Source organism: Mchenga conophoros, linkage group LG23, assembly GCF_057382185.1.
Source record: "Mchenga conophoros isolate Kocher_MC1m ecotype Shallow Benthic linkage group LG23, M_conophoros_male_GT1.1, whole genome shotgun sequence".
In the NCBI taxonomy this organism is placed as follows: Eukaryota; Metazoa; Chordata; class Actinopteri; order Cichliformes; family Cichlidae; genus Mchenga; species Mchenga conophoros.
Genome location: NC_140547.1, coordinates 6435982 through 6450085, shown reverse-complemented (window position 1 = coordinate 6450085; position 14104 = coordinate 6435982). Strand labels below are relative to the sequence as shown.

The 14104-nt window shown below is 42.4% G+C and overlaps 1 protein-coding gene across 4 annotated transcripts in view; it reads right to left on the bottom strand.

Annotated features, from left to right (window-relative positions):
* Positions 1 to 14104, bottom strand: part of pip5k1ca (phosphatidylinositol-4-phosphate 5-kinase, type I, gamma a) — a 52708-nt gene that overhangs the window by 30186 nt on the left and 8418 nt on the right. For all 4 annotated transcript variants that reach the window (XM_085263750.1, XM_085263753.1, XM_085263752.1 and 1 more), the window contains exon 2: positions 578 to 609. In XM_085263750.1, coding sequence (XP_085119876.1) covers positions 578 to 609 — 32 coding nt within the window. The remainder of the gene's footprint in view (positions 1 to 577; positions 610 to 14104) is intronic.

Here is a 14104-nt window from a genome sequence, read left to right as displayed (position 1 = left end):
AGGAGGATTAAAGAAGACTTATTATGCTTATTTCCAGCTTTGAGTTTGAGTCGCGGCTCAGAATAATTCCTGTTTATCTCATACTGGGCTTTAGTGCAACGCCTCACTTCTTCCACTGTCTTAAGGAAAACATCCCTTTATTCTAATTGGGTGCCCCTCCCGAACAAAACAATTTGAACAACGTGCAGGCAGGGCTCTGTGCTGATGATCATATCTGCTCTCGCTGACGCTGGAGAGAACAGCAGAATAAAAAAGGGCCATAAACCATGTTTTTAGAGAAGGGTGGAGTGAGCTTTTGCCTCACTAAGGATTACTTATTCAAACTCAGGATAGTTTAAATGTAGCTGTATATATGTATGTAGAGAGCAAGGATACATGCTGATAAAATGTTGTGTCCTATAAATACAGACAAGAAGAAAAATCACTAATGCTTTTAAATATTTTGTGCTGTTTGTAGTGACATTGGAGGCGGTTTTCAAGCACCAATTAAAAGCCTCAAATGAAACCATTATAGTGGGATAGTATGGGACAAAAAGCAAAGTAAAAGACAGAGAGACAGGTGCAGGTGGTGGCTCACCTCTGTGATGAAGGCTTTCTTAGCAGCTGCATCTGTAAGAGAGGGGACAAGAAGAGACAAAGCACTGGCTGTAAGTCGCTCTGTGACAGAGAGGCTCCATTACTCAGCATCATTAGTCCTTCCCGTGACAAAGATGAATCCCACAGGGTGGATGCAGCAGCCTAACATTATGTAATGACAGTGTCAAACACAAGCAGGGGCCTGACTGAGTGACTGCAGGAAACAGTAACATCAAGGGCACGAAGTCCTTTAGAAAACCTCATGAAGTACAACTGATTATTCTGCTGTGCAGGCGGCACTGAAGCCCATGTGTGTGATGGTTGGCTAGACTATGCACCAAAATGTATCCTATTTATTTGTTCCAATGCCAATAGGTTTATTCAGACATTTACAGTCCACCCACCCCAGCCCAAGTACAGGTTCACAGATACATGTGTGACTGCAAGCTCTCTTAATGAACTCACTTTAACTTTAACTCAATATGCCTCTGTGGCGTGAATAAGGCACGGCGGGACCACAGATCCATTTTCTGAGCTATTTATTTACACTGGCTGCAGCTCCCAAGCTGCCAGCCGCACATCACACCACAGCAACAACCCCTGAGTCCCCGTGTTTTAACACCGTGGGTGTGATCTGCAGATGTCGTGCAGGTGCGTCCGCATATCATGAGACAAGCTTAAACATATTAGATAAACAGTTCTAGTCTGGTGACAACGTGCTACACTAGTAAATACTAATCATACCAGTAAATACATGAAGTAAAGCAGTATCTGCCATGTTATGATCATTTCCAGCCTAATAACAGGATGTAAACAGTAGAGAAAGGCAATCAGAGTCCTGTTTCCACCAGGAAAGCCTGAAATAGACATAATTATAGACATATATAACACTCAGCATAATAATGGAGAGAAGGGTAGGAAAACAGGAAAGGGAGAACGGAAAATGAGCAAAAGAAAGAGTGGAAAGTGATGAAGAGGGTGGTTCAGAGATGGCTTCAGACAGAGAGGGAATTAATCAGCCTCACTCTGTTACTGTTATCATCATAACTGCTATCACACTCAGCAGCCCAGATGGTGGAATTTATGGAGAAACTGCAGCAACACAGCCTGACAGTTGGGAATAAATACATGATGATATGAATACAACTGATGAGACACTTTGATGAGGACACCAGTTTTGCTTATGTGATTACTTTTCACTTTTGGGAAACAGATGGAGCGGCAATGTTTAAAAGATTTTCTTGTGGTATTGTGTCAGTAAGGTTACAACACATCCCGTACCGCTGAGGAAAGCAGAAAGTTCCTTATTGCTTATGACAAGGTGATAGGCCTGAATTTGTTGGAGAAGATATTGCTTTCAAATCTCACTGCTGCACGCCTAGAAACATGCAACCCTGCCGTTAGGACAAAAGAGGAGCAGCTGGGTGAAAGCCCATTCAGCCATTTCAATTAATATTCAGTCATCGTGAAAGAAAGTACACCCTCTTTCAAAAAAATAATCAAAAATATAATTAATCTTGAATTGTTTATCTACCACAAATGTAACCAAAGTGCAGAAACAGTGTATTAGAAAGTACATCCTTACTGCTTACATGGGAATAAAGAGGTTTAGGATCAGGCAGGTACTGCTAATCAAAATAAACCCATGAATGGATTAAGGGCAGGTGTGAGGTTTCTGGAGAATTCAGGAGTGTGTTAACATGATGCCAAGGAGGAAAGACGACAGCAATGATTTAGAGAAGAAGGGTTCTATGAAGGGTTATAAGACCATTTCCAAACAGTGTGAAGTCCATCGTTATATAGTGAGATTATTTAGTGAAAAACATTCAAGACAGCTTCCAATCTTCCCAAGAGTGAACCTTCCAGTAAATTCCACCCAAGATCTAACCATACAATGCTTGGAGAAACTGCAAACAAACCCCAAGTGCTGCATCTCAGACTCTAGAGCAGGGGTGTTGAACTCCAGCCCTCAAGGGCCGGTGTCCTGCGGGTTTTAGATATCATCCTGGGTCAAAACACCGGAATCACATGATTAGTTCATTACCAGGCCTCTGGAGAATCCCAAGACATGACAGGAGGTCATTTAGCAATTTGTAAAATGGTAAATGGCCTGTATTTTATAGCGCTTTACTAGTCCCTAAGGACCCCAAAGCGCTTTACACATCCAGTCATCCACCCAATCACACACTGGTGATGGCAAGCTACATTGTAGCCACAGCCACCCTGGGGCGCACTGACAGAGGCGAGGCTGCCGGACACTGGCGCCACCGGGCCCTCTGACCACCACCAGTAGGCAGCGGGTGAAGTGTATTGCCCAAAGACACAACGACCGAGACTATCCAAGCTGGGGCTCAAACTGGCAACCTTCCGATTACAAGGCGAACTCCCAACTCTTGAGCCACGATCGCCCCAACTGTGTATTGTATTAGCTGTGTTGGATCAAGGGCAAATCTAAAACCTGCAGGACACCGGCCCTCGAGGCCTGGAGTCAACACCTGCGCTCTAGAGTTAGAAAAAGAAATGAATCAAGGTGCTGCAATGATCTATACATCAGCAAGATTGAAATGCTCTGGTTTAATGAACGGAAGCAACGCTTTAAAGAAGATTCAAAATGATGTGAACGGCTGATAAAGTCATACAGGTAACAATTATTTCAGATTACTGCTGCTAAAGGTGATCACGTTTAATTTTTCATGCACCGCTTCTGCACTTTTTTCTGGTAAAATAGTCAACCACATGATTTTCATTATGTCCTGATACATAAAAGCTTAGAACTGAAAGAGGGTGTACCTTCTTGTAAAAGGTGACACAGAATCAACCATCAAGTACAAGTTGGGTTGAGCTGCAAACAATTTCAGGAGAATTACCTTGGGATCACTTTCTACTGTTGTCCAGAAGCAACTGTGTTTGCTTTATTCGGCACAATTAATGGACAATGTCTGGAAAAGCTGCAGTGCAAGTGTGAAAACATCTCAGGTGGTGGAAGGAAATGTAAAAGGGAAGCTCATTTTGTTTTTCATGCAGCAAATGTTACCAGATCCCAGCGTCTGAATGTGCACAAGCTTTTGATGGTTTAAAATGGGTTGGCTCTTCTGCTCCTCCCGAGGAAGCAATTTTCAGAGTGCGCATTACTGTGAACAATTCACAACAGGCTAAATGAGAACTGAACATGACTTTCAGCCTGGACTCTGCAGAGACTTCCTCTTCTAACCAGCACACTATGATTCACTGTCTCTCGCCAGCTGAGACACTAACAGCTAATACCTATAAGCCAGGGTTGTACAGGAGTGGGAGAGCATCCTCACAGCTTGACTTGGTGCTTGCAGCTCAAATGATAGCCAGCCTCTCTTAGTCTGCCTGCCTGCCTCTCGTGCATGCCCATGTGACTGAGCCTCACAGTAGCCGGTTTTCCACCCCTCCTCCTGCTCCGTCTCTCTTACTTGCTCCCTCTTCCACACACATATTCACACTGGGATGCACAAACAAGCGTGCTACGACAGCTTCCTGCAAGGTGGAACAACCAGTAATAAAAATATGGGTAAAACAAAGAAAAGCCAATGGAGGAATGTTTGCAGTGCAGAAAGACACAGCTGCTTTCAGTGTGCTTACTATTCATTTTGCCTGTGTGCACATGCATGCGGTTGGCTGGATTTTTGTGCTTCTTCCACATCTCTCCAGTCACTTCACAGTGTCTGCTCCAAATGTGTTGCATGTGTTTGTATGCAAAGGAATCTAACTAACTGTGGCTACATCTCTTCCTTTCCACATGCCTGCACCTGTCAAGACAGCCCCAAGAATGTGTATGCGCGCAAAGGTATGTGGGATTGTGCAGTGACTGGGAATACACAAGATTAGGTGTGTGAGTCAAAGTAACAGCAGACCACACATTGGGTCCATACACTGCAGCTGGATGGCTGCCTTCTGACAAGCTCCTGTAAGATATCGGTAGTCTGCACAGGCATTGCATTAAGCAGCAGTCTGAGTGTAAGATACTTACAAGGCTTTTTTTAATCTAAGTCTAAATGTAACTTGTTGTATTCACTCAAAGAATCCATCCATCCTCCAGGTCTTTGCCAACATTAAGTAAACCCAGACGAGCCATTATTAAATTACTTTAAATTATGGAAAGAAGGACATAGGTTAGGGAAGAGGAAATATTACACAGGAGCCAAAACTATATTAAAAATTTCAGCCTTTAAACTAATGCTTCTGTCAGCCTCAAATGCAATCACTGTATATTATGATTACAAGCACGTAATTAACTCCAACGGGGAGGTTATTTGATGGATTCAGATTGCCTGCCTGCCTGTTTGTTTATTAGCACGGTTACTTAAAAAGTCCAACATACATTTGGATTAAAATGTTACCAGAGGTTGGGTCAGGCCTAACTAAACAGTGATTACCCCTTAGAGTCGGATCATATGTTCACAAATATAAGTTAAGAGAAATGAATGTCCTCAAGAAAACATCACAATCCAAGGATATTTTCTGAATGCAGGAAGTCCGTTGATGCATAATGAATTTTTCAGCCTTGGCAGTGGTGTGAAGTGGGGTGTGTGCGTGAAGTACAAGACTTGAAATCACAATGCCTTGCAGCTGTTCATGTAATTCCTGCCACATATAAACACACAAGCAGGAAGCTGATAAGAGCATGTTAAAGTCAATAAAGAAAAAACAGAGTAATAAGCTTATGTACCTACAAAAAATGTGAAAACAATAGTATATTTATATGCCTTGACCATGAATACAGGAGTCTTATTTAATAACATGTCTGTGGTATCTCTGCATTTACCTTTAACATATTTACCCTTCTTGTTCAGTGTTGCGAAGCTGCAGAACGAGGAGATACTGAAAAATTGTTCTCACTCCACCATTATATGGCAGCTGTAGAGTTCTTCAGGGGATGGAACAACAAATAGACCCTTCCAAGTAAACAGCTCCTAGCTGAATCTGTTTCCTATCTAAATGGCAATTTGTTGGTTTATGGCTTCTTCTCATAACCCTGAAGAGAGTCGTCCATTACTGGCTGCTAATATTCACGCGAGGTGAAATGAGACAGACTGTACATCATTCTGAAAACCCCTGCGCTTATATGATTATGTTCATATTTTACTAGTTGGTTGTTTTCCAATTCCTGAAAGACCATCCACGCATATCTCTGCTAAACTATAGATTAAACCCTGTGCATTTGCTCAACAGAGCTTAGATAATTATGCCTAATGATGAATCAAAGCAATCCAATGTCTATCAACATGCAGGAAAGCATGTTAGCAAACAGCAGGAAATAACCCTGCTGGATAATGGATGCTTTTCCAGAAATGTATGAACTGGGGTTTCCACGACTCCCATAATGTAAAATAGGTGTGATAAAATCTTCAAAACCCCACAAAAGTCTACAATACTAAGAGATAAAATAACCTGAGACATACCAATACACACATAAAATTTACTCTTGTCCAAACTTGCTTTATAATGTGCAGGATACTGCAAATTGAAACGCTTCTCTGGGGGGGGAACACGGATTGCTAAGATCCAAACAGGATATTCTATTTTTCTTGATCTCTGCATAAATGACTCATTAGAAATATTCCCATATTTATTGAAATCTTTCAGGTTAATCCAACATCTTTGACACTGAGCTGGTACAATCACGCTTTGCTTTCTATGACGTGGACCTGAACAACACACACACACACACACACACACACACACACACACACACACACACACACACACACACACACACACACACACACACACACACACACACACACACACACACACTTTTTCTCCTTCTTGTTTCCATGGTGCCCCTATTGAGGTCAGCCGGCATTTTTATGACTAACTCACGTGTGCCTGGAATCAACAGACAGATGCTGCTTTCCACATGTCCTCTCATCCTGCTGTTAAATAGGGCATTGGTGCAGCCACACAGCAGTATATGATATAATGCAAACACATACACGTGCAAACAGGGTGACAAAAAAAAGAAAAGATAAGCTAAATAAAACCAAGTGCCAACCTCCAGGGCTGAAAAATGAAGCAAGAGGTGCCATAAACTGCAGTTCCCCGCAGTGGCCACTTGACACTGATTTTGACTCAATCCTCATAGATTCTTAGGTTAAAATGCCCACTTTCGGCAATGTAATAAACATGTTTGTAGCATTAAAAAGGGGCAAAACAATTAAAAGTCAGGAAGCAAAACCACTTCCAACAGCAAATACTGGAAACGCTGGAAATCTATACTGGCATGAACTGGATAATGTGTTAAGAGCGAAAGATCCCACATTGTCTGAATTAAATCAAAGTTATCAAATTACTGATGAATTTAAAAACACCTTGAAAATAAAAGTGAAAAAAGCAGGCTGGTCCATCCATCCATCCATCCATCCATTTTCTTCCGCTTATCCGGGGCCGGGTCATGGGGGCAGCAGCCCAAGCAGAGAAGCCCAGACCTCCCTCTCCCCAGCCACCTCCTCAAGCTTATCCGGGGGAACACCAAGGCATTCCCAGGCCAGCCGAGAGATATAATCTCTCCAGCGTGTCCTGGGTCTGCCCCGGGGCCTCCTCCTGGTGGGACATGCCTGGAAAACCTCGCGCAGGAGGCGCCTAGGAGGCATCCTTGTCAGATGCCCAAACCACCTCAGCTGGCTCCTTTCAATGTGGAGGAGCAGCGGCTCTACTCTGAGCCCCTCCCGAATGGCCGAACTTCTCACCCAATCTCTAGGGGAGAGACCAGCCACCAATGGAGGAAGCCCATTTCCGCCACATGTATGTCACTACCCATAGCTCGTGACCATAGGTGAGGGTAGGGGCGTAGATCGACCGGTAAATTGAGAGCTTTGCTTTTACACTCAGCTCTCTTTTCACCACAACAGACCGGTACAGCGTCCGCATCACTGCAGCCGCTGCACCAATCCGTCTGTCGATCTCCCGCTCCCCTCTCGTATCACCAGCAGGCCGGTCCATTTTTCAGAAATTTTACTGAAGTAATTAAAAATGGTACTCTGTAGTTTGTATGGCCCCCATGTGTTTGTATGCATCCCTTATAATATCAGGGCATGAATGGGGTCCTGGGGGATCTCCCAGAACAGGGCATTAGTGGTGGACCTACCAATTGTGGTATTCTATGGCAACTGCCAATCAGGCTACATGGTGAACACAGGGCCCAATCGAGGACATTTTGCTCTCAGGCCACCCTCATGATGTCTGTTTCTGATTGTTTGGCCAGAGGTATTCACACCAGGGCCCTGCTGAAGGTCCCCTTCTCCTTTCACAAAGAAGCAGATACTCTCCCTGCTGATGGGTTGAAAATCCTCAGAACTACTTTATGTAGTAGATTCTTCTTTAGTGAATCTAAACAACAAAATGACTAACAAAGACGAAACAACTCGCGTGTTTGCGTAATTCTTCACATCACACACACTGTAGACAGCCTTGTATCTTACTGACGGCAATGTCTGGCCCAGGATCAATATTGGTTCTCCCTGAGGATGAGCTAAGTAAGCGGCTTCTCTGAGATGATTGGTTATTATCTTGGCAGAGACTCACTGATGGTGGTCCAGCAATTGATTGGGTGTTAATTTTTCATGCCACAACAAAGCAGCTTTTGATAGTCGTGTCAAAGTGCGCCTGACCCACAGAAAGCAGAAATCCATCATTCCGTCAGTATTTAAATGCAGAAAAAATTCAACACAGCAGCCTAGTCTGTACTCAGCAGCATAAAGTAGAGCCAATGAACAACGCTGGATGATATAATGTAATATTATCTCTAATGGTGGCGAGGTCCTGAATGGTGCAGATGTTCAGAAAGACAGAATACCCTCAGGTTCTCCTTGTTTTTTGTTAAGAAGATGGTTAATATAAACTTGACTCCACAAAAAAAACCAATACTGCAACTGCGACTTCTCTTTAGACTGAGACAGGGAAAACTGATCCGAAATCTTTGTTATCAAGCCTTTCTAACCTTGAGCCCTTGAGCTCAGTATCCATCAGGCTGTGTACTTTTCCATGACCACACCAGCCAGCTTGTGTAGTCCTCGCTCCTCCATCTGGTTTTGGTCCAGAATGAAGCGCAGGAAACAGTAATAACAACTTAGTGATAGTTTACTGATGTACATTAGTGTTATGTGTCGTTTGATGATTTTTTAAATGACGCTCTTTACTTAGCAGATACATGTGATGATCTCCTGATTTCTGAGCACCATTTTCATCTTACCACAGGACATCATCAGTGGTCATGTGGAGTTCACGCAATCACGGGTCAGGGCTGTTCTGGCAGCATGAAGGGGACCTATGCAAAATTCGGCAGGTGGTTTAAATGTAGTGGCTTTATTAAATATAATACTAAAACTAAAAGGAGGACGAACAGCAGGCATGATCCTGTCTGAAAAACAGGATCTCTGGAGTCAATTAACTTGTTTTGAATAGACCCATTCATTTGTAATCATATTTTTATTTACTCTCCACATTAGCACCCACATTTCCAGCCCTAATGTGACTCAGATCAAAGAAACCAGTGCTAGTGGCAGAGACAGTGATTAAAAGCATTGACAAGCTGGTTTCTGTCACAGCACTCCAGCGTGCTTATCTATCTAAGACAAGCCTGGTAACATACATTGTCAATATTTCCTTTCAGTTGCCTTTTCTTTATTAATCAGCTACTTTTTATGGTGTTATTTATAATTAGGGAGTCATCAACTTCCTAATGCTAAGCTACGCAAAGAGGCTTTAAATGTTCTTTGCAATTATGGCACCCTGGCAGAATAATAGCCTTACAGCTTATCCTCACTGCTTCTGCATGTAAACACACACAGAGAGAGGCTGGCATAGGGAGACAAATACACCCTGCTTACAAACTTCAGCAGGAAATACGGTTTAAACAATCTCTAAACATTAGGGGTGCAACGATACTCGTATTGATATTGAACCGTTCGATACAGTGCTTTCAGTTCGGTACGCATATGCATCGAACAATACAATTTTTTTTATTTATTTGATCAACTTTTCTTCTGACGATGCTGTCGGTGTTGAGAGCTCAGTGGATCTGCGCTCGACTACTCCGCCCAGGCTGCACTGTCAAGCGCAGATCCACTGAGCGCAGCACAAGCTAGCAAGACAGAAGCTAAGCTCGTTGCAACATGGCAAATTGAACCTCCCCCACCCTCATTCAGATCTGGCCTTTGGAACTATTTTGGTCTTCATGTGAAGTATGATCCTGAAGGTAAGCGCGTCATGGACTAAAGTAAAACAGTATGTCGGATGTGCCACGCAATGCTCAATTACATGGGTGGGAACTACTGCGTTAGCGCAGTTAGCTCATTAAAGTGTTGACGCCGTCCTGCCCCACACACGGGGCAATCCGCGGTAACTCGTTAACGGAGATTTGCCGCGTTATGGAGTTAATGTCATTTTAACGAGATTTAGAGTGATTTCTCGATCAGATAGATTTTTTTTTTTAAATTATTTTGTTGTTTCTGCAACATTACATTTAAAAACTGTACTTTTGAGTTAAAATATATATTTATAATTTTAATAAATGACAAATTAAAACAGCATGAACATTTTTTGTATTGAAAAATGACCATGACACCAAAGTATCGAACCGAACCGAACCGTGAATTAGGGCTGGGCGATATATCGAGTTTTTTTAAAATATCGATATATTTTCATACGAGATATAAGATGTGACAATATCGTTTATATCGATATAGTCTATGTTACGTTATAATTATACTTGTGGAGCCGCAGGTTTGCCTCTCTTTCGTCCACTTATGTCTCTACGCAACCTTACTCGGCCTCGCCTCTCCTTCACTGAACACAACTCCCCCTCCCCCATAGCTTTACCTGCAGGCAATGACGAGATGAAAGAAGAAAATCTCCGTTAGCGAGTTACCTCGGATCCCCCCCTGCGTGGGGCTGGACGGTGTCAACGTGTTAGCGAGCTAACCGCGCTAACGAGCTAACCGCGCTAACGACATGCAGCCAGGAGGGGCTGCACGGCCTAAAATCCTTTCATTTTCTCAAAAATCGACAGTGCGCCTTATGTATGAATTCTGGTTGTGCTTACTGACCGCGAACCGATTTTATGTGGTACACAGCGCTCAGCAATCTGTCAAAAAATGTTTTAATATGACTTTGCTAAGCTACGGAGCTGCACCGCTTGATGGAGCCGCCTCGCGGAGTGATACGTACTGTGCTTCAACGTAATATTACCGTACTGTGTGTGTATAAGGACCACACATGGCACCTGTTCAGAGACGTGGTGCAGCTGTGAAATCTGTCTCTTTGTTATTACGCTCAGGGTCTATTAGTTTACATTTTGACTGCACAATTGTGAGCTTTTCGTTATGCACAAAAACAACATTGTTTTCTTTTATTTATGGACCATGATTATTTAATAAATGCTGATAATTTATTTTTGAGTAATTTCTACATCTACGCTGTATGTAAAGAAAATGCCCATTTGACATCTGGGACACAGTGTGACTAAGAACTCTCTTTTTGTTCTTAACTTATGGCTTTAAAAAAAAAAAATCGAGATATATATCTTATATCGCCATCCAGCTAAAAAATATCGAGATATGAATTTTGGGTAATATCGCCCAGCCCTACCGTGAATTTTGTCTATCGTTGCACCCCTACTAAACATGTTACTGTGATTTAACATAGAACTATGATGCCAGCACACATCCACAATGTTCTCTTTGCAAAGTATTTTCCCTCAGGATTCCTTAGATTTACTGAACAATGGGGAGCACACACAAGGGGAAAGTCTCTATGTCCTCTGTTGTCAGCACACATCATCCACTTTGTGAAATACAGTGAGAACACGAAAGGAGAGGACAGCTTTTTACTATGCCAAGTCATCCATTATGATCAATAGCAAGCAAGTAGGCTTAATGAAACGCTTCCTGCCCGCAGCTGGCTCAAAAACAGATCCTTTGAGGCACATAGCCTGGAGCTGGATGATGAGCAATAGACAGATAAATACACACAGATATAAAAACTAAATATTTACTTATGGAACCTTTATGAGAAAGTTCTCCAAACTCCTGGCAAAAATAGCTTAGGCAGCTAATGGATTAATTAAGTAGTTATTGAACAGGAAAATCACAGACTTTTATTGTTGATTATTTAAAATGTGGCAGTTATTTGCACTATCAGGAAAATTGAGGTTCTGGTTCAAATGTTTGTTTGTTTGTTTTTACACTTCACACAGCATCCCAACCCTTTTGGAAATGGAATATTTGCTGCTCCGGACTTTTCTTTACTGTTGCAGCGTGATCACTTCGTACAGACACGACTGACCAGAGCAAGTCGGAGGTATTGTTGGTGTTGCAGACAGACAACATCCCAAAGAAAAAGCCAGCCAAGTCATGGTCATGATTACTTCACTATCCCTAATCCCAATACCATTCTCCCCAGGCCGTAAGGCTAACTGTCAGGATTATCAGGATAAGATGGTACTAATGCAGGGACAGGTGGGAGCAGGAACCCGTCTGTCTGTTTTTCTGGGTTACTGGATCCATTTGTATCGGGCCAACTGTTAAAACTGATGCTCAATGATTACTGTAAGACTGATTTTACATTAGATAAATGATTACATATGTCTCAGATATCATCAGAGATGCACTCTTCACTACAAGACCTGTCTGCCATCATTTGCGTCCATACCGATGTCTTTTATGTTCAAAACAAGAGTGAAAAGTGGCTGAAATGACGGCTGGGCAGTTATATCAGCTAATGACTCCATTCTAAATTTCACCAGTTGCATCTTAATTTCAAACTGTAGACTGGACTAATGGAACAGGTGGGCATGAAAGTGTAATTTTTCCTCAGAGAAGCGTGAAAGCTCAGTGGACTTTGAAATGGAAATCAGAGGTGAGGGGATGCAGGGAGAGCTGCTTTTATTAAAGCTGGGCCAAGTCTAGTGATAGCAGGCAGGTTTTAAACACATCCCAAGGACACACACTTCATACAGCATGAAAAGTCAATTAAACAACAGCTCCTGACAGTCAGCTATTCAGACGCCTACCTGTGTGTCTGTGGGAATGTGACACCCGCTCACAGTGCACAAGCCAATAAGCAGACGGAGTCAATGCAAACACAAATGAGAAGTTTTAATAACTACTATTTCAATGTGGAGAGGATCAGTTACCATGCATTTCTGTATGCCTTCAAGTGAGAATGGTTTAACTGTTTTAATATCATTGGATTTACACGTCGAGAGTGGCCATGTCCTACGCTCCCACAGGGAGGTCTCGCTTTCCTGCAAAAACAGACAGGGTTGAGTTGCAGAACTCTGTTCTTGGGCAAAGCTAAAAACAGCTAAGTCCTGCTGGCAAAATGACACACTCAAGTGCTCAAACTCTTATGTAATTTCAGTCTGTTTTTCATTACTGAGCTGCCAGATCAGAACTGAGCTTAGTGATCCTTGCTGATCCTCAAAATGCAATGAAAGCTGTCAGCCAAGAGAAAGAAGTCCTTTTATGGACTCGAGAGGAGAGGAGAGGAGAGGAGAGGAAAGATAGTCGGAATAAACACGGAGGTGATCAGTCTGACTACTGTGTGCTGCTGTGTTGTTGCTGAGAGCAGCATCTTTGCAGGCAGCGGTGACTCAGTAGAAGGTAATCTCCTCTAACAGAGCTGCACAACAATGTCTCAGTCGGTATTGTCACACATGCAATAAATAATCTACAGAGACCTGTTATTTTATGCCTCATCTTGGTTAGGTGCAGAGACGAAAAGAAAAACAGCCCTCAGATCAAACTATTGCTGTATTTAGTAATGTGACACCGTGAGTCTTACAATACAAAAAGATGTGGGGAAGCTGTTTTTCCTGCACAGCTACTAGTCACATATTTGTATTAGATTATGTTACGATTAAGGAACTGTTGAGCAAATTTCTCACAAGACAGCAAAAAAAAAAGAAAAAAAAAAGACATTTTGCCTATAATCCCATTTCTGCATATTTCCCATGTACTTCAGTCTTTCATCTATATGCTCTGGTGCATTGCAAGATATCCTTACTGGCAATCTTGCACCACACACACACACTACCCCTACAAATGGCCACCTACATGAAAAAACAGAGTGCAGGGGGCATAGCAGCACTGGTATGTGTTTCAGCGTCATATATACACTTGTCATGTGCTATCATTTACCATTTTATCAACACCAAGTCATGTTTTTAGCCCTGCACCACGTGTGGTTTTAAAGCCTTTTTTGCCACTATTGGACATGCAGATGAATGCTTATAAAGTACTCACAGGCTACAGCGTTTATAATTTACAATGTGGTAGACAACACATTCCTTAGCTACCAATGTAGCACAAAACAGTACAGATAATGAGTCTTTTTCTCAGGGTTACCCACAGAACGTCAAAACATGGAAAAAAGAGAAAAACACCTGTGGAGAAAATCTGCAGGAGTGAAGAATGCTTTGTTATGGCTGCATTTGATTAATGCAGTTTGCAATAATAATAATAATAATAATAATAATTACTGGGTCTGATTTAATATCTGT